Source organism: Stegostoma tigrinum, chromosome 10 (genome assembly GCF_030684315.1).
Source record: "Stegostoma tigrinum isolate sSteTig4 chromosome 10, sSteTig4.hap1, whole genome shotgun sequence".
NCBI lineage: Eukaryota > Metazoa > Chordata > Chondrichthyes > Orectolobiformes > Stegostomatidae > Stegostoma > Stegostoma tigrinum.
The window spans coordinates 534,246-547,654 of NC_081363.1; the positions used below are offsets into that span (position 1 = coordinate 534,246).

General features: G+C 44.4%; 1 protein-coding gene across 3 annotated transcripts in view; it reads right to left on the minus strand.

The window, feature by feature from the left end:
• tmem63c (transmembrane protein 63C) overlaps positions 1-13,409 on the minus strand; it is a 277,667-nt gene that overhangs the window by 51,548 nt on the left and 212,710 nt on the right. For all 3 annotated transcript variants that reach the window (XM_059649415.1, XM_059649416.1, XM_059649417.1), the window contains 3 exons: positions 2,940-3,046; positions 517-603; positions 55-120 (listed from right to left, as the gene is read on the minus strand). In XM_059649415.1, the coding sequence (XP_059505398.1) occupies positions 55-120; positions 517-603; positions 2,940-3,046 (260 nt within the window). The remainder of the gene's footprint in view (positions 1-54; positions 121-516; positions 604-2,939; positions 3,047-13,409) is intronic.

Sequence of the window (13,409 nt, forward strand, 5' to 3'; positions counted from 1 at the left end):
TCAATCTTCCAAACTCCACAAATTAGCAATCCAGTTTAGATCAGAAATACTCACTGGAATTTAATATCTGCTTCATCTAGAAAGTGTATGTCGAAAAGCCATCGAAAAAAGACATCAAGACTGAAAGACACAAGATCATAAAATATTAAAGGAATGCATGGGTGGTGGAAGGAATCTCTAATATCAGCAAATAAGCGAGGTGGGAATGGGAGGCATGGTGGGGGATTACTGACCACAATGAACGTGGCGTGCACTGCCCTTGGTGAGTGAGGGGGAAGAGGGGTCACTGCCTTCAGTGAGTGAGATCGGAGGGGGGCAGTTACTGCCCTGGGTGAGCTAGAGACGCGGTGGCAGGCGTGGGGTGGGTGGGGAGGTCACTGCCCTGAGTGTGTAAGGGATGTCACTGCCCTTAGTGAGTGAGAAAGTTGAGGGGAGGGGTAGACGGGTCTCTGCCCCCAGTGACTGCGGGTGATTTGCTCTTTGTAGACAGCTAGGGTCTGATCATGGAGTCAGTACCTGGTCAGGCCCAACGATGGCAGAATGATCACCATAAAGACTAGGAAGAAATAACACTTGTGCATTGTCACTTGGTTCTCAGTTGACCTAGAAGAACAAAATCAAGATGATGAATACAATGTTCAGCCTTTAATGAAAGTAATGCCTTACGAGCTCTGCACAATGGCACCAAAAGATTTTCAGACTTAGAACACAGAACAGTACAGCACAGGATCAGGCCTTTCAGCTCACCAAGTCTGTGCCAACCATGGTGCCATTGGAAATAAATCACATCTGTCTCACGCTAACCCTGACCCTGACGCTAACCCGCAATTCGCTACCTGTTTTTGTGTCTGTCTAAATACCTCTTAAACTTTGCTATCATATCTGCTCTACCAGCTCCCTTGAAAATGCATTCCAGACAACTACCATTCTCTGTGTTAAAAAAGAAACTTGCCTTTCCCATTTACTTTAAACTTATCTCTTCTCATTTTAAACCTATGCCCCTTAGTATCTGACATTTCCACCCTGGGTAAAAGGCTCTGGCTATCCAGCCTATCCATTACGCTCATAACTTTATACACTTCTGTCAAGTTGGGCCTCAACCTCTGAAACTCTACCGAAAACAATCTAAGTACAGTACGTCTAATCTGTCCTTATAGCTAATACACTCCAATCCAGGTAACATCCTGGTAAACCTCTTTTGTACCCTCTCCAAAACTTCTACATCCTTCTCATTATGTGATGACAGGAACTACATACAGTATTCTAAATGTGGCATAACTAAAGTTTATACAGCTGCAACATGATTTACCAACTTTTATAATCAATTCCCCAACACATGAAGGGAAGAATGCTGTGTGCATTTGTTACCATCTTATCCACTTGTGTTGTCCATTTCAGCGAATAATGAGCTTGCACCCAAGATCCGTCTGTACAGTGAATGCACCTAATAGTACTGCCTATTATTGCATACTTTCCTTTTGCATTTGACTTCCCAAAATGCATCATTTCATCTCTGCTATTTCTCTGCCAACTTTCTAACTGATTTATATCCTGCTTATCCTTTGACAACTTCCTCACTTTCCACAACTCCATCAATTTTTATGCCATCTGCAAACTTACTAATTAGATCTCCTGCATCATCCACCTACTTTCAATCAAATCATTCACATATATATTACTAACAACAGAGATCACAACACTGATCACAGGTCACAGATCTCCTGTCAGAAAAATATCCGTGATTACCCACTGTCGTCTGTGATCAAAATAATTTCACATTCAACTTACCATGGATCCCAATTGATTTAATCTTCTGGACCAGCCTATCATGAGGGAGCTTGTCAAATGTTTCAGTAAAGTCCATGCAGACAACATCACTTACCTACTCTCATCAGTCACCTTTGTCACTTCTTCAAAAAAAAATCCCTGCACATAGCCATGTTGATTATCTCTTATTAATCTATTCTCTTCCAAATTCAAATAAATCTTGTCCGTAACAATCTTCTCCAACAATTTCCCGATCACTGATGTAAGGTTCATTGGCCTGGCCTTCTTAAACTATGCCCTTGAATACCAAGATACCTCTCCTTAATCTTACCATCATGTACTTCTCCTTGGTGAATGCCGATACAAAGTACTGAGTAAGAACCCCATTCACTTCCTCTGGCTCCATGTATATATTCTCTCCTTTGTCTTTGGGTGGGCCTACCCTTTCCCTAGCTACCATCTTGATTGTAATATACATATAAAAGGCTTTGGGATTGTCCTTACTCCTATTTGCCATGGACATTTCATAGCCTTTTCGCCCTCCTAATTCATTGTTTAAGTTCTTTCCTGTATCCTTTATATTCCTCAAGGGCCTTGTCAGGTTTCAGTTTCCGAAATCTTTCTTCTGATTTTCTCCTGTGTCACTAGGTAGGAGAAAGCACTGAGTGTTTTAAGAGAAATGTTCTGAGAGACTCTTTGAAATGTGAAGATTTTAGGGAGATCACTTCTGACCTGCCCAAACAACTCTTCCTTAAATAGTGCCATGAAAGGAATTAGAGGAGGATCACAGTTAATGGTGAGCTAGCCACAGAACTGTAAAGGCAGGATTTACAAACATGGATAGTGACTTTAAATGTAACATTGATACTCATGTTACTCTGGTCTGTTCCGCTACTCAATTAGCTCACAGTATCACTCTCATCTACGCACCTGATATTCAGCCAAAACGCATCTATTTCAATTTTGGAACCTCCAACCAATGCCCAACATCCAGAACATTTTGGTGAAGAGCATTCCAAATTTCCATACCTTTTGTATTAAAAGATGCTTCCTATCATCCTAGAATTAATCAGCTCAACCTCACTTCTTGCTGAAAAATGACCATTTTAGGCAGATATTTAAAGCGTTGTTTCCATAAGGGAAGGGCATCCAAGGTGAATGTCATACATTACCTAGTCCAGTGGGATTCAAAGATAGCAGAGTAGTACACAATGAATGGAAGAAGCACAGAGAATGTCCACAGGAGCAGGGTCGGGAAAAACTGTGTTACAATCGGATTCTGAAAAAGAGAAGATATGGATGAGACTAAGGCCGAATTAGTTAGTACATTCACTCAGAGTGTGTGGGCAGAAATCACTCAGTATCAGCAAACTCAAAAAGCTTTGTGAAATGAAAGAGGGCTCAAAATTCAGTAAACCTTATAAAGCAAAACAATCAGGCCCTCATCACCTATTCTGGCATCTAAAACATAGAACATAGAACATTACAGCACAGTACAGTACAGGCCCTTCGGCCCTCGATGTTGTGCCAACCTGTCATACCGATCTCAAGCCCATCTAACCTACACTATTCCATGTACGTCCATATGCTTATCCAATGACGACTTAAATGTACCTAAAGTTGGCGAATCTACTACCATTGCAGGCAAAGCGTTCCATTCCCTTACTACTCTCTGAGTAAAGAAACTACCTCTGACATCTGTCCTATATCTTTCACCCCTCAATTTAAAGCTATGCCCCCTCGTGCTCGCCGTCACTATCCCAGGAAAAAGGCTCTCCCTAGCCACCCTATCTAACCCTCTGATTATTTGATATGTTTCAATTAAGTCACCTCTCAACCTTCTTCTCTCTAATGAAAACAGCCTCAAGTCCCTCAGCCTTTCCTCGTAAGACCTTCCCTCCATACCAGGCAACATCCTTGTAAATCTCCTCTGCACCCTTTCCAAAGCTTCCACATCCTTCTTATAATGCGTTGACCAGAACTGTACACAATACTCCAAGTGCAGCCGCACCAGAGTTTTGTACAGCGTCACCATAACCTCTTGGTTCCAGAACTCGATCCCTCTATTAATAAAACCTAAAACACTGTATGCCTTCTTAACAACCCTGTCAACCTGGGTGGCAACTTTCAAGGATCTGTGTACATGGACACCAAGATCTCTCTGCTCATCTACACTGCTAAGAATCTTACCATTAGCCCTGTACTTTGCCTTCCGGTTGCTCCTATCAAAGTGCATCACCTCACACTTGTCTGCATTAAACTCCATTTGCCACCTCTCAGCCCAGCTCTGCAGCTTATCTATGTCTCTCTGCAACCTACAGCATCCTTCGTCACTATCCACAACTCCACCGACCTTAGTGTCGTCTGCAAATTTACTAACCCATCCTTCTACGCCCTCATCCAGGTCATTTATAAAAATGACAAACAGCAGTGGACCCAACACCGACCCTTGCGGTACACCACTAGTAACTGGTCTCCAGGATGAACATTTCCCATCAACTACCACCCTTTGTCTTCTTTCAGCAAGCCAATTTCCGATCCAAACTGCTATATCTCCCACAATTCCATTCCTCCGCATTTTGTACAATAGCCTATTGTGGGGAACCTTATCGAACGCCTTGCTGAAATCCATATACACCACATCAACCGGTTTACTCTCATCTACCTGTTTGGTACATTCCTGACGTTTTGCCACATTCAGTTGCAAGTAAGCATCCAATTCATTCACAGAGCAGCTAAAAACCAGCTAGATACTGCAACATCTCAGCTAAGGACAGGTGCTAAGAGCTGTAGGACAATATGGGGACCAGTCTCCGGGACAGCATGGGGATACACCGTACCCAGAGTGGAGTACAAGAACAGACAATCTCTGGGATAAAGGTAAAGTTGCAATAGTCCCAAAAGACCATACAGCTGCTCTTCATGTACAGCGAGGGCACATCCAATATCTGGGATACAGCACAGGGTATGAGTCTTTTGGGTAGAGTTCAGGGAGAGCCAATCCTTATAGTAGAGAGCAGGGCATACCAGACCCCGCATGGAGTGCAAAAACAGTTGGTCGCCATGAAGAAATGTCAGAGTGGCAAGAACACATTTAGTTGCAGAACTAGGAATAAACATAGGAACATCCATTTCCTCCTATAAGAGCACTTCTCAAATCCACAGTATTGAAGTTTCATAGAGCTATTACAGCACAGAAATATGCCCTTTGGCCCATTGTGTTTATGTCAGTCATCAAACACCCATGCTTTCTAATCCTATTTTCCAGCATATGGCCCACAATGTTGTATGCTGTGTTTCAATTGTTCATCTAAATAGTTCTAAAATGTCTTGAGGGATCCCGCCTCTATCATCCTTTCATGCAGTGAGTTCCAGTCCCAGTCTGGATTGTCTCTGGAGAGAAGTTTCACCCATGATCCTGACTCAAAATTCAAAAGTTAATTTAGAAATAAAAATCTAAGGTTGTGGTCTTCACCGGTTGGGCTGGCAGTTATTACCTATCTCAAACTGTCTTCAGGAAGGTGCTGGTGAGATGCCTTCCTGAACTGCTGCAGTCTTTGGAATGCAAAGGCACATACTGCTTTTACGGAGGGAATTACAGGAATGTAACCCAATGACACTGAAGAAACAGCAATAAATTTCCAAATCAGGATGGAGAATGGCTTGGAGGGGAAATAGCAGATGGTGATTCCTATGTATCTGCTGCCTTTGTCCTTCTAGGTGGTAGTGGTCATTGGTCTAGAAGGTGCTGTCAAAGAAGCCTTAATGAATTTTTGCCTTACATCTTGTAGATGATACACACTGCTGCTACCAAGCATAGCTGAAGGAAAGGGTAAATGTTGAAGGTAGTGAATGGAATGCTGATTAAGTGGGCTGTTTTGTCCTGAATGGCATTAAGATTAGAGCTGCACTCATCCAGACATGTGGCAAGTATTCCGTTAGACTGGTTCCTCAGGGTAGTGTCCTCAGCCCAACCATCTTCAGATGCTTCATCAATGACCTTCCCTCCATCATAAGGTCAGAAATGGGGATATTAACCAATGATTGTACAATTTTCAGCACGATTCATGACTCCTCAGATACTGGAGCAGTCCATGTTCAAATGCAACAAGATTGGACAATATCCAGGCTTGGGCTGACAAGTGGCAAATGACATTCATGACACACAAATGCCAAGTTATGACCATCTCCAACAAAAAACAATCTAACCACCGCCCCTTGACATTCAACTGTGTTGCCATCACTGAATCACTCACCATCGACATCATTGATTAGAAACTCAACTGGACTCCCCACGTTAACACAGTGGTTACAAGAGCAGGCCAGAAGCTAGGAATACTGCGGCAAGTAACTCACCTTCTGTCTCCTCAAAGCCTGTCCACCATCTACAAGGCACAAGTCAGGAGTGTGATGGAATACTCCCCACCTGCCTCACCAAACATCCTCAGACAGCATCTTCCAAATCCACAACAACTCTGACCTTATGATGGAGGGAAGGTCCAGAGGAAAGCCATAGTAGTCAGTTCTCTGGCACTGAGCCTGACACTGTGGCAAAGAAGGGAAGGGGGCAGAATAGAAAAGTACTCGTGGTAGGGGACTCGATAGTTAGGGGAATCGACAGGAGATTTTGTGGGCAAGATCGGGATTCCCGGAAGGTATGTTGCCTCCCTGGTGCCAGGGTCCGGGACGTCTCTGATCGGGTGTATAAAGTTCTGAAAGGGGAGGGTGAACAGCCAGAAATCGTGTTACATATTGGCACAAATGATATAGCCAGAAATAGGTTTGAGGATATAAAAAGTGATTTCAGGGAGTTAGGATGGAAGCTGCAGAGCAGGACGAACAGAGTAGTGTTCTCTGGTTTACTACCGGTGCCACGAGATAGCGAGGTGAGGAACAGGGAGCGGGCGCAGCTGAACACGTGGCTACGCAGCTGGTGTAGGAGGGAGGGTTTCAGATATGTTGATAATTGGGATGCCTTCTGGGGAAGGTGGGACCTGTACAAGAAGGACGGGTTGCATCTGAACTGGAAGGGGACCAATGTCCTGGGTGGAAGGTTTGCTCGAGTAGTTCGAGAGGGTTTAAACTAGTATGGCAGGGGGGTGGGAACCTGAGCTGTATACCAGAGGTGAGCGTTGATGCAGGTGAGGCAGTAGCAAGAGGTAGACCAGCTAGTGGGAAGGATTTTCCTGGGAAGGAACCAAGGGATCGGTTAAAGTGTGTTTGCTTTAATGCAAGGAGTATCAGGAATAAAAGTGATGAACTTAGAGCATGGATCAGTACCTGGTGCTATGATGTTGTGGCCATAACAGAGACATGGGTTTCTCATGGGCTGGAATGGTTGCTGGATATTCCAGGGTTTAGAACATTTAAAAAGAATAGGGAGGGGGCAAAAAGAGGAGGGGGTGTAGCACTACTAATCAGAGAGGGTATCACAGCTACAGAAGCTTCCATTGTCGAGGAAGATCTGCCTACTGAGTCAGTATGGGTGGAAATTAGGAACAGCAAGGGAGTAGTCACCTCGTTAGGGGTTTACTACAGGCCCCCCAATAGCAGCAGGGAGATTGTAGAAAGCATAGGTCGACAGATTTTGGAAAAGTGTGGACGCAGTAGGGTTGTTGTAATGGGTGACTTTAACTTTCCTAATATTGATTGGAACCTCCTTCGAGCAGAAGATTTGAATGGAGCTGTTTTTGTAAGGTGTGTTCAGGAGGGTTTCCTAACGCAGTACGTTGACAGGCCGACGAGGGGAGAGGCCATTCTAGACTTGGTGCTCGGAAACGAGCCGGGGCAGGTATCAGATCTTGTGGTGGGAGAGCATTTTGGTGATAGTGACCATAACACTCTCTCATTCTACATAGCTATGGAGAAGGAGAGGATTAGGCAGAATGGGAGGATATTTAATTGGGGAAGAGGAAACTATGATGCGATTAGACACGAGTTAGGAAGCATGGACTGGGAGCAGTTGTTCCATGGTAAGGGAACTATAAGACATGTGGAGATGGTTTAAGGAACAGTTGTTGGGAGTGATGAGTAAATATGTCCCTCTGAGACAGGCAAGACGGGGTAAGATAAAGGAACCTTGGATGACGAGAGCGGTGGAGCTTCTAGTGAAAAGGAAGAAGGTAGCTTACATAAGGTGGAGGAAGCTAGGGTCAAGTTCAGCTAGAGAGGATTACATGCAGGCAAGGAAGGAGCTCAAAAATGGTCTGAGGAGAGCCAGGAGGGGGCACGAGAAAGGCTTGGCAGAAGGAATCCGGGAAAACACAAAGGCATTTTACACTTACGTGAGGAATAAGAGAATGGTCAAAGAAAGAGTAGGGCCGATCAGGGATAGCATAGGGAACTTGTGTGTGGAGCCTGAGGAGGTAGGGGAAGCCCTAAATGAGTTTTTTGCTTCTGTCTTTACGAAAGAAACGACCTGTGTAGTGAATGAAACCTTTGAAGAGCAGGTGTGCATGCTGGAATGGATAGAGATAGAGGAAGCTGATGTACTGAAAATTTTGTCAAACATTAAGATTGACAAGTCGCCAGGCCCGGATCAGATTTGTCCTCGGCTGCTTTGGGAAGCGAGAAATGCAATTGCTTCGCCACTTGCGAAGATCTTTGATTCCTCGCTCTCCACTGGAGTCGTACCTGAGGACTGGAGAGAGGCAAATGTAATTCCTCTCTTCAAGAAACGAAATAGGGAAATCCCCGGCAATTATAGACCGGTAAGTCTCACGTCTGTCGTCTGCAAGGTGTTAGAAAGGATTCTGAGGGATAAGATTTATGACCATCTGGAAGAGCATGGCTTGATCAAATACAGTCAACACGGCTTTGTGAGGGGTAGGTCATGCCTTACAAACCTTATCGAGTTTTTTGAGGATGTGACCAGTAAGGTTGATGAGGGTCAAGCTGTGGATGTGGTGTATATGGACTTCAGTAAGGCATTTGATAAGGTTCCCCATGGAAGGCTCATTCAGAAGGTCAGGAGGAATGGGATACAGGGGAACTTAGCTGCTTGGATACAGAATTGGCTGGCCAACAGAAGACAGCGAGTGGTAGTAGAAGGAAAATATTCTGCCTGGAAGTCAGTGGTGAGTGGGGTTCCACAGGGCTCTGTCCTTGGGCCTCTACTGTTTGTAATTTTTATTAATGACTTGGACGAGGGAATTGAAGGATGGGTCAGCAAGTTTGCAGACGACACAAAGGTCGGAGGTGTCGTTGACAGTGTAGAGGGCTGTTGTAGGCTGCAGCGGGACATTGACAGGATGCAGAGATGGGCTGAGAGGTGGCAGATGGAGTTCAACCTGGATAAATGCGAGGTGATGCATTTTGGAAGGTCGAATTTGAAAGCTGAGTACAGGATTAAGGATAGGATTCTTGGCAGCGTGGAGGAACAGAGGGATCTTGGTGTGCAGATACATAGATCCCTTAAAATGGCCACCCAAGTGGACAGGGTTGTTAAGAAAGCATATGGTGTTTTGGCTTTCATTAACAGGGGGATTGAGTTTAAGAGTCGTGAGATCTTGTTGCAGCTCTATAAAACTTTGGTTAGACCGCACTTGGAATACTGCGTCCAGTTCTGGGCGCCCTATTATAGGAAAGATGTGGATGCTTTGGAGAGGGTTCAGAGGAGGTTTACCAGGATGCTGCCTGGACTGGAGGGCTTATCTTATGAAGAGAGGTTGACTGAGCTCGGTCTCTTTTCATTGGAGAAAAGGAGGAGGAGAGGGGACCTAATTGAGGTATACAAGATAATGAGAGGCATAGATAGAGTCGATAGCCAGAGACTATTTCCCAGGGCAGAAATGGCTAGCACGAGGGGTCATAGTTTTAAGCTGGTTGGTGGAAAGTATAGAGGGGATGTCAGAGGCAGGTTCTTTACGCAGAGAGTTGTGAGAGCATGGAATGCGTTGCCAGCAGCAGTTGTGGAAGCAAGGTCATTGGGGTCATTTAAGAGACTGCTGGACATGCATATGGTCACAGAAATTTGAGGGTGCATCCATGAGGATCAATGGTCGGCACAACATTGTGGGCTGAAGGGCCTGTTCTGTGCTGTACTGTTCTATGTTCTATGTTCTAACTTCCATCTAGAATGACAAGGCCAACTGACATATGGGAACACCACCACCTTCAAGTTCCCCTCCGCCACTCACCATCCTGACTTGGAAATATATCACCCTTCCTGCAGTATCGCCGGGCCAAATTCCTGGAATTCCCTCCCTAATGGCAAGAGGACTGTAGCGGTTCAAAAAGGCAGCTCCACACCACCTTCTCAAGGGCAACCAGTGATGTACAATAAATGCTGGCCAGCTCACAACACCCACATCCCACAAATGAATAGAAAAAAAAACAGATTTGTTCTTCGTAATTGGTGGACACAATTTGGGCATTTTTCATTGCAGAATTCCCAGCATCAGATCTGCTGATGTAGTCATGGTATTGCCATGGCTGATTGGTTAAATTTTTGGTCAACGATTACCCTGTAAATGTTAGTGGCTGGAGATTCAATGATGGTAATACCAGGGGGTGGCTATTGCCTGTTTCATGATTCTGGTTGATGGTTTTACCGGATAGGTCAGATCCCAGATTTTTAACAAAGTGGTCCCTTGCTGAAACATAAACACATAAGGCTGTAGATTTGGTTTTAACAATAAAACAGAAGTTTATTATGCAAAATAACTGAATAAGAAAAAGAATAAATCAATTTTTATATAATAAAAAATTTAAAGATTTCAGAACACATGTTAAAAGGATAATTCTGTTATTCACAGAATACCACTACATAGTTCTAATGAATATAATGTTGTTCTTCACACTGAGAATACCCTCTAATGTAAAAACTGAACAAAACAAAGTCACTGGAAAAGCTCTCTGAAGCTCTATGATCCAGATCTAGGAACCCAAGAGCAAGCATCGAGAGGAACTGTGAGCCATCAGCAGAAGCTGAACTGTACTCAAACGCAATCTGCAACTTCACAGCCGGCATATTCCCCATTCTACCATTACCATTAAGCCATGGGATCAATTTGGTTCAATGAACAGTTCAGGAGGCCATGCCAGGGACAGCACTGAACAGACCTAAAGATGAAGTGTCAACTTGGTGAAGTTACAATACAGGACTTGTCAGGTCACCAGTATCACAGATGCCAGTCTTCATAGAAGACAGAGTAGAGGTGAAAGGGTGCTTTTCTGACTGGAAGTCTATGACCAGTGGTGTCACTCAGTATGCTCTGCTCTAAAGAAAACAATCTGATCTTATCCAGGATAACAGGGTGTAGAGCTGGATGAACACAGCAGGCCAAGTAGCATCAGAGGAACAGGAAGGCTGAGGTTTCGGGCCTAGACCCTTCTTCAGGAAGACCCTTCTTCAGCAGTTCCTACTAATTCTGAGCTTATCCAGGCTGTCTTCATAGCTAAATTGTTTCATCCCAGGTAATATCCTGGTGAATCTCCTCTGCAGCCTCTCCAGTGCAATCACAGATAATCAGAATTGCACATAGTACTCCAGCTGTGGCTTAACCGAAGTTCTGTATAGATCCAAAGCAGCTTCTCTGATCTTATAGTCTAAGCCTTGATTGACAAAACCAAGCATCCCATATGCCTTCTTAACTACCCTATCAACCTGTCCTGTCATTTTCAGTTATTTGCAGACAAGTAATCGAATATCACTCTGTTCTTCTGAGCTTCATTACTATTCATTGAGTACTCTTTTGTCGTGTCACGTCTTCCAAAGTGTGTCATCTCACACTTATCACAGTTAAATTCCATCTGAACAATCCATTTATATCCACCTGTGACCTAACACCATCTTCATCACTGTCAATCACTCACAATCTTTGTGTCATCTCAAACCCACTTATCATCGTCCTTACATTCTGATCTATATCATTTGTATATACCACAAATAAGGGACCCAGCACTGATCCCTCTAGTGCACTACTGGACACCCGCTTCCAGTCACACAAACAATCTTCTACCATCACCCTCTGCGTCTTACCACTAAGCTAAACTTAGATCCAACCTGCCAAGTTACCCAAGATCCCACGTGCTTTTACCTTCTTCATCAGTCTTCCATGTGGAATCTTGTCAAAGGCTTTACTGAAATCCATAAACTACATTTACTGACTACCTTTGAAAAATTCAGCGCAATTTAATAGGCATGAGCGCCCTCTGACTAAGCCAGGTCCTAGCTTCTCTTAATGGAGATTAAATATCTCCTTCACTACTTACATCAATAGTTTCCCTTACACTTTTATGTCTTCCAGTTCTTGGGAACCTCCTCTGTTGCCAGAGAGGAATTAAAAATTTGGGTAAGGAATCCTTTAATTTCCTCCCTCATTTTTCACATAAGCCTGAGTTACAACTCATCCAAACCTGGGGATGTGTCAACTTTTAAAATTGCTAAAGCCTCCATTATCTCCTCATTCTCTATACAGATCTGCTCTCGAACCTCAGCCTCTTTTTCCTAATTCTATACCGATGTCTACCTTCTCCCAAGTAAAGACAGATGTGAAGTACTCATTTAACGCTCTATCAACACGCTTTGGCTGCATGCACAGATTTCCCCCATGCTCCCTAATCTTTCCCTAATTATTTTCTTTCTCCTACTATACTTGTAGGACACCTTGAGACTTTCCTGAACCTTGCCTGCCAATGTGTTTTTATGTTCCCTCTTTGATCTCCTGGTTGTTTTCTAAAGAAACCCCCTGCACTTTCTGTAGTCCACTAGGCCCTCTGTTGTTTTGCTCCCTTTCCATCTGTTATATATCTCCCCTTTCCTTTTATCCAGTCCTGAACTTTCCTGGCCATCCAGGGTTCTCTGGGCTTGTTGCACCTACGTTTCACCCTAAACGGAACAGGTTGGGTCGGTACTCTTCCAATTCCTTTTGAATGCCTCCTACTGCTTTGCCATGAATTTTACCCAGCAGTAGCTGTTTCCGGTCTACTTTGGCCAGATCCTTTCTTATTTTAATAAAAGCAGCCTTTTCCCAATCAAAAACCATTTTTCCAGACAATCTTTTTCCTTTTCATGACGAACATAAAACATATCACGTCACGATTGCTACGACAAAAATACTCCCTCCTATAACCTTCAGCACCAATCCTGCTTCGTTTTCCAAAATTAGGTCCAGCACTGTGCTGTCCTTCCAGAGAGTGGTCTCTCCAGAAGGCAGACAAGAGTGGGGTTGGAAAAATATCTTTAGTGATGGAGTTGCCAGTGCCGCCTCATGCTCCCAAGAGGTGCTCGAACAGTTCATCGACTTCACCAACACCTTCCACCCCAACCTCAAGTTCATCTGGACCATCTCCAACACATCCCTCAGCTTCTTGGACCTTTCTGACTCCATCTCAGACTACCTACAAACCGATATCCATTTCAAGTCCACTAACTCCCACAGCTACCTAGAATACACCTCCTCCCACCCCCTTCCTGCAAAAATTTCATCCCCTATTTCCAATTCCTTCGCCTCCGCCGCATCTGCTCCCAGGATGAGGCATTCCACTCCCGTACATCCCAGATGTCCTCAATCTTCGAGGGCCGCAACTTCCCCCCCCCAGTGGTCAAGAACACCCTCGGCCATGTCTCCTGCATTTCCCACACCTCATCCCTCAAACCCCGCCCCCACAATAACCGCCCAAAGAGGCTCCCCCTCATT